This window comes from Mesitornis unicolor, unplaced genomic scaffold (genome assembly GCF_000695765.1).
Source record: "Mesitornis unicolor isolate BGI_N332 unplaced genomic scaffold, ASM69576v1 scaffold22608, whole genome shotgun sequence".
Lineage (NCBI taxonomy): Eukaryota > Metazoa > Chordata > Aves > Mesitornithiformes > Mesitornithidae > Mesitornis > Mesitornis unicolor.
In genome coordinates, this window is record NW_010200087.1 from 1 (window position 1) to 8128 (window position 8128).

General features: G+C 37.0%; 1 protein-coding gene across 1 annotated transcript; it reads right to left on the minus strand.

Annotated features, from left to right (window-relative positions):
- Nucleotides 1-725: 725 nt before the first annotated feature.
- On the minus strand, nt 726-7342 carry XRCC4 (X-ray repair complementing defective repair in Chinese hamster cells 4; the record flags this gene model as incomplete). The annotated part of the gene is made up of 3 exons (XM_010189639.1): nt 726-829; nt 1430-1582; nt 7176-7342. Coding segments are annotated over 3 exons (424 nt in total), but the record flags the coding sequence as incomplete, so codon positions are not given.
- Nucleotides 7343-8128: the final 786 nt, after the last annotated feature.

Sequence of the window (8128 nt, forward strand, 5' to 3'; positions counted from 1 at the left end):
ATATATACACACACACACACACATATATATAGGTATATGCCAAGTATCAACACAGCTTTAAAATTTTGATAGCTTTTAGTCTTGCATATTCCTACTAGTTTGCCAAAATATGCCAAAATGTCTTACAATTCACAGTTAAACATCTTGTACTGTAGAATGGGCAACTGCTGTATCCCATACACTTAACAAGTTTCTAGTCCTGGAAAAATGTGTCAAATTAAGTTTCATGAGCATCTTCATGAGGCCAAAAATTCACTGACAAACTAAAATTAATTCTGCTATAAATACATTTTTACTCCATTTATGCACACAGCTCTTTATACCTGTTAAATGTCCTCTCTTTCCCCTTTTTAATCACTATTGATACTGTCAGGAACTACATTTTACATTTTAGCAATCACTGCATACACATCATGATTCCTAGAATTTAAAATGGAATTGTTGATGGTTCAGATACTGTTAGACTGTCATTAATTCTGCAAAGTATATCATTCATCAATTTGGAAGAAATGACAGTACCTTCACTTGTACAATGTGCTTTTAAACTTCCTCTAATTTGAAAATGCCAGTATTACACTTTGCTTCAAGAGAGATATTTTAAGGCTCGCAAGGTGGCTTGTCACAGAGCACTTTGTCAGGTAGTGTTTTGTCTTCATTAAGGTTTATTCACATAATGTGACTGGCCTGTCTGTGATATTCCCCAAAGACAATACATTCTGTCTTACCTGATAGTAATGAGGCCTCTGTTAAATTTTCACCCTTCTCATCAGTGCTGCCGTCATAGTCATCTTCTCTTCCTGTAGCCATCTGAGGGATAGCTATACTAACCCTAGAAAAAAAAAAAAGCAAATCTTTGACACCTATTATTCTTGCAAAGAATTTATCATGATTAGGCAATGCAAGCTGATATATGTCAACACAGCCAACAGGGTCCCGATGCTGAACAGCTTAGCATAGTCTTAAACAAAGACAGAAAATAAAAGGTAAGCTAAGATATAAAAACAAGCAGGATAAAAATAGCAAACAAATTAAGCTATATTGTAGCATTAGAATAACTCATCTTCTCTGCATATTTTTGAAATAAAAAGTACATTTAAATATTTAGATTTAGATATTTTTGTTTGCCAAAGGACAAAAGGAATCCAGTAATTTACTCTGATTTGAAAATCAACTGCAACCTAACAGAAAAAAGAAGATGACTCATACATTGAATATTTAGTTCTTGGCTACAGCACCCAAAGCAATATGCTGCTAATTGCAGGGATGCCACAAAGAATCCTCTGCTTTCATGACTAACTGTATTGTTTTGGAGAACCAAGTACTTCTCCAAGAACTGTCACTCACTGTTAGAGACAAAGAAAGTAAAGGAAATTACACTAAAATATCCATCAGGTATGACACTAAGTAACTCAGGAAGATCTAGAAATACCTTGCACTTTTGGCATCTGCTGCAGATTCTTTAGCGTCGTTCAACAACTTCTGTAAGTTTCTTATTTTTGCCTTCTTTTCATTCAGCACCAAAATAAACCGGTTATAAAGATCCAACTCTAGTTCTTCTTTAGCTTCCACACATTTTTCCAGCCTACAAGGTAAAATTAACTGTTACACTACTTTTTTTATTTTAAAATTCTGTATTTCCCAGAAATCCTGTAGTAAGGCCAGCCTTCCCATTACAGGAATCTCCACACCAAACCACGCATGCCTGGTACAGCATCTTGTCTCTGAAACAGGCCAGAAGCAGCTTTTTTTTTTTTTTCACTTTGCTACCAAAAGGGGAAAGTTGCCAAGGGAAAAATTTTCTCTGCATGTTTTTTTTTATAGGTTCTTGCAGACGTGCATCTGAGAAAAGTGAAATTTAAATAGGTGAGTGTGCTTTACTTTCAATGCTGAATTCACCATAGTGGGCATACCTTAGCAGGATACACTTAATGAGATTACAAATAGAAATGATTAAGCTAGACAGGTCCCGAATCTGGACCACACGTTTGGACCTGAAAGATATTTGAATAGAAGAAAATGATAGTTAAAAAAAGAAATAGGCAGTTCCACTCCAACATGGGCTGAAATCGCCACCAAATACTTTGGGCTCCAGAACTCTTTCCTTGCCACGACTCCCTGGGTAGACGTGGGTGTTACAGACCTTTCCCTGCCCATTTTCCATTGCCAGCCTTAGATGTCTTGTTCTGGCAATGTACAGAAACTTGTTCCTGGCAAAACTCATCAGAACGCTGCAAGAACACCCGATGGCAGCTGTAATCCCTCACAAGCATCCCCACAAACACTGTGCTAATAACTCCAGTGCTGCAGAATCCATTTCAAACTGCAGAGACACAGCTGAGATCTTGGTACACGTGCAGCCACTACTAGGAACACTTTTTTTTTCACCTGAGCCAATCACAATTACTTGGCAGAGGACTAAACACAGTATCTATAAAAATGTTTTAAAAGCTCTTAATTAATATCCTCAGAGTAAATTATTCTCCAGGTTTTTAAGGGTTTAATGTGCACCTCTAGACAGTCAATGTCAATAAAAAGCAGCACAATGGAAATACAAAATTGATAATATGGATGTATACTGTCTCATAAGCAACACAAAACTAGAATATAAGCAAACATGAGAACAATAAATGAAGTGACTGAGAGCACATGTAATCCTGTATTTACTTCTTGAATTTCATAACTTCTTAGTTCATGGGTTGAACCACAAACATTAACAGTTGTGCTCATAACAAGCAAATAAACATCTTGAGTCTTATTGATCATGGTAACTACAGTATTATAGTAAATAGTCATAACCTATAAACAACATTCTTTTCACCAACCTACGCAAGTTTGGTAAAAAAGTTTAGAAGGCTTTCTCTGTTATTAAACCCAAACATATAAGAGATTTTTTAAAAAGTAATTTATAAGGTAAGAAATTTCAACAGACTTCCCACATAAATACTGATTATTTTGCTCATACATCAAAACCATATATGATGTAAGAAGAAAGACAATAGAAAACAATCTCATGAAGTATTAAGTCTACTGTGCAATGCTTTAGGGATATGCCTGATAGTTGATAAATAATTCATCTAATTTAAATGCAAATAGCAGAACATCATTACCATATAGATTGGTCCAATAATTCCTAAATGAAAGATCGTATGTAATAATCAGGTACCAGGAGATTTTCCACCAACAAAAGGAAAGTTAACTGTTTAGTGGGGAACCAATAGACAATTCACAAAGAATCATAAACCCTAATACTGGGTTGAGAAGTGTCTTCACCAGCTCATGGAAGGAGAAAGGTAAGGATAGGAATTGCCTTCCACTTATCAAGTAGAATTCAGTCACTTAAAAGAATAATTAAAAAAATAGAGTTGCTGGGTAAATTATCACTTATATGCTTGAAACTAATTGTGACTGTATACATAAAAATGGGAGAAAATAAAGGATTTTGTGTAAATACGTTAATCCTGTCTGTACAAATCCTATAAAAATTACCCCCTCCAACACACAAAACAACAGTAACTAAAGAAAGCAGTTACTACTGTGCCTTTGTTTTGCCAGTGGACTGGTTTGTGTCAGAGCAGCAGAGGTTGGTTTAAATAGTCACATTGAGACATTTTGCTGACTTCGTCATGAAAAGTGTCATATAAGATAATTTCAGTGAAGCCCTTGAATCCTGCAAAGCCATCCACTGATGAAAATCCACATAACTGCACTCTCAGTGAAGTCAAATTGACATTGCCTGGACATTAAGAAGCAAAGTATAGGAACCTATTGCAACACTAGCCAACTTCTATGATGCAAAATATTAGCATCTCAAAATGTACATACTGACTATATGCATACATTAGAATATTAATTATTCCCCACAGGCAAAATCAATTAGTAGCATGCCATCAGTTAATCTTACATGACTGTTTTCATTTATGTGAACACATTTTTTGATTTTTTTCCCTGTTGCTTAAAATAATCCATATATAAATACATTCTCCAGATACAGATATTGTCATAACATTAAATCAGTGTAAAACAGTATTACATTAATGCTATATTTGCAAGTTATGAGCCTTTAAAATATGCTGTTATATGGCATATGATGATAGTTAAAAATGGAATAGTGAAAAGCAGCAGTCCTCTGCTGCTTGGGAACAGGGATGCACTAATTATGCAGAACGTACTTGCATGTGGGATGACTCTGGCTGCGGCTCTGCAGAGCCTTTAGGATTCACTCAGGCATGCACTACCTGAATTATGTGACCGCTAAGCAAAGCTGGCTGGGTTTCATTCCAATACCTCATCGGTTACAAATGCAAACTTTAATTGCAATTCGTCACATGCTTGTGCCTGTATGTGATTTGTCATCGCTATATTGCCATCTCCACAGGCCAAATAGAGAAGCTGCTCATCTCAAAGACAACTTTCAAGTACAATGAAAATCAATGGAATTTAATGACTAGGGCAGTGCAAGTCTTTTCCACACATGCTTTCCGATTTCTATACTCTTAGACCTCTCTGTTACGCAATTGCAATGCTTTTAATGTGCCAGATGCCTGAGTTGATAGCCATCAAAAAGCCTGCATGGCCTACTGAAAGCAATTAGTATCAGGGATGGTTGTAATCAGTAATTGAGAAAATAAGGTAACTGTCCAGTTAAGTGCTGCCTGAATGCAGAGCAATCACACGCACTCCAGAGGTTAACGTGAACAATGTAACTTAATGGCATTTATACATTTTCCACACTCCAGTACTAGAAAGAAAAAATTCAATGCCTCTGCTATTTATCTTCATTCTCAGTGCTTTAAAATAATTACTGGTCTTACGGTACCACTTTATTACATTTCAGATTCACCCTTCCCTCAGCATTGGCAATGGTATTGAATCTTGATGAGCTACTGCTGAGAAGTCAGATTCAAGCACCAAACTACCTAACCTGCATTTCTGTAAGTTTTTTCTGGTTTAAATGTACTGTCACTATAGTTGACCACAACATAAATCAGCAGTCATTTTGATTTTGGCTTGCCTACACTAATTTCAGATGTTTGACACAAAATACATACCACACTCAAATCGGAAATTTAGCTTGTGTTTTATTGGCTAAAGAATTACTTTGCTACATATTATTATTACTTCACATTTATCACCTTAATTGTCTATATGTAATAAAAACAATAGCTATCCTGCTCTTATATTTTAACTTCTACACCCCAGACATGCACCCACACACACACTAACCCACTCACAGCATTTTCAGAATAATCCTTTTGAAAAAGTTTCCTTAGCATTTCTATTTGGCTCTTGCCAGATAGTGTATTAGTACTTTTTATTTTATGTTTTTAGGTCAAGTGCTGAATAGTTTAGCATCACAGTGCTGCCATGCCAGCTGTTTACAGCCAAGTGAATTATCTCATGTACATGGAGGCAATTGCCAGCTGCAGATCAGGGCTGGTATTCAGGTTACAGATTGCTCACTAGGCAGATTTAGCCTCCTGAAGGAAAATTCCTTGCCATTTTACAGATCGAATGAAAGAACAAGTTTACACCTCAAGAGACCCCAGAGAGCTACAGAGCAAATCTGCAGAGCCGAGCTCACAAAACCGTCACGATGGTCAAGAAAACTAAGGAAATGGGAAAGGGACGATTGAATTCTTCCATCCAGTGTTGCATGCTTAGCCTGAGAAAAAAAATAGCTCCTGGAAGTCTGCATGCTATGTTTTAAATCTAATGAGGTCCTGAAGAGAGATTTTAAGCAAGGGGGACTGCAGCAGCTGAAACTCTGGAGCTTATGTGCCCTAACTCCAGGTGAGAAGGGAGCACAATTCTCTGCACCACGTGCTCTATATCTGATGTTTTATCACTCAACACCATGAGTGATACAGAGTCTACGGTTGGAAATCCTGTCTACTGAACAAAGACAGACAAAGCTTCTGTTCAGCTCCAAGAAACTCACACCACTAGGTCCAGCATCTGGAGCCAAAAGAGCAAAGAGAGACAGAGAAGTAGCCTAGGCTGTGGCAAACAGAATTTTAAAAAACCAAGCAACCAACCAAAAAATATCAAGAAAACAAAAATCCAACACTTTCTGGATGAAAGTTATTTTTATTCTCCATTTTAGTGGCCAAAGTTTGGTGACCGTGCACTTTCAGTATTTATTTTGAAAAATCATGTTTCAGTTATTCAAAACACAAACACACTAAAGAAAATCGCCAGTTTTCGAAGCTTGAATATGCTGCTGCCAAGAGCAAAGGCTGTCAGGCAACAGTGGGGATTTTTCCCTCGGGGTAACTCCTTAAAAGTGCCACACCACCATGGAAATTGATACACGCACTAATGCCTATTACACATTAGCGTGTAATGCAGTACAGCACACTGGTTATACAATACACTATTGTTCGATAAATTGTTGAGCAGTAAAGCACTGCTTAGGAAGGCAATATGCTTGTCAGGGAGATTGTCAGGAGAACTGTTAGTCATTTTAATGAGAGGGAAACAAAACTAACTCTCTTTTTCAAGGCAAATTAGCACCAATTAGCTACATTCTTTCAACCATCTTCCTAAATGTGGGGGCTTTGTCAGATAAAGCTATAGAAAAAACAAAATAAATCTCTGACTTGTATGGGCTAAGCATTTTATGCTACCTGAAACAAGGGAAGATTACTTCACTACAGAGTGCAGAGGCAGATAATTCCAAACACAAATGCAATGGCAACTGAAAAAATCAACCTCACAAAATAATGGTGATTTTTCGTATGACAAGACACTCATTTTCCAATTCCCTTTGCTTTTACAAGGCAAACAGATTAAAGGAATGGTAACTTATCTCCCACTCAGAAAGTTAAATAATTTAAACTGCTAGTCATAAGAATAATAGAAAACAGTAGAAAGAAGTCTTTCTGAAGAAAATGGAGCGAATTCTACAGAAAAGAGGTAATTTTTTTCACTTCAAAAAGGAAAAACCAGCTTTAAGTGCAAAGTTTGTAATATTAGTTGCACTTCTAACATAATAAGAAGATCCACAAGTACACACAACTGCATGAGCTCTAAGTAACTGGGCTCAAAAGAGAAGAAAACCTTTTGTGTACCTTTCTGTGTGTGACTTCAAAAATGCTCACCAGCAAAGCCTGCACTACAGTGTAAATATTTGTGAGTTTCTCAAGTACCACACGTGAATGCACTTTTAAACTTACCGCTTCTCCACGTTGCTCCAGCCGCTGAAAAGCCTTTCATTTTCTTTTTGCAGTTGCTTGTTTTTTGCCTGCAGTCTTCCCAGGCAGTCCAGGCAGTAATCAATCAGCTCCTTAACCACCTCTGCCGGATTTGAAACTTTCTGTAGTTTCAGAGATCCAAGTTGAAACTAGGACACAAGGAAAAACTGAATTACTTCCCCAGCACCAGAAAGATCAGAAAACCTCGCTCCAGCAAACTTCAGTGTATACTGAATAAGCATAAGAAATACTTTACAGTCCTCCAGTTCCAAGTGATATAACAAATCTGTCACAAGCATAATTGTGGAATAAGAGGAATAATCTAAACGTCGATTATTTATTCAGCCATGATGTCTTAATGGTCACCTGTCACTCAACAGGCACAGGACATAAGCACCAACATACTTTCTAATGGGCAGGAAAAGAGATGCCATGCAGCAAATGCAACATGATACAGCAACCACCTGCTTTTGTGCAGACTGGAGGAGGTAAGCAGTGTAAAGATGCAACCACACGTTTTATAAAATAGGTATTTTTGAATTAATGGAGAAATACAGGAACTGATAACCTAATGGTATTGCTAACATGCTCTTGCCACTGGCCCAATGAACTAGCTGAAGTAATTTGCTGCATGTTCTGGCACTCACAGCAGCAATACAACCACATAAACATTAATGTTCATTTGCTTTATCAGTAATTACCTTTGATTTAGAGTAGCACTACAAATGCCTCTATAAAGCTTGCATGCACTTGATGGATAAAAACTAGTATGCAATTTTTCCCCTTCGGAGCTCAGACAGAAAGTTCTTAATAATAAATGGAGTCCTTCAATTAAATAGGCAGCCTCAGGAATTCAATGAAACTAAAGGGTAGGATATATAATGAATAGTTGTGTTTCTTCAGCAATGGGGATGTTATACAGGATGTACAAGAGG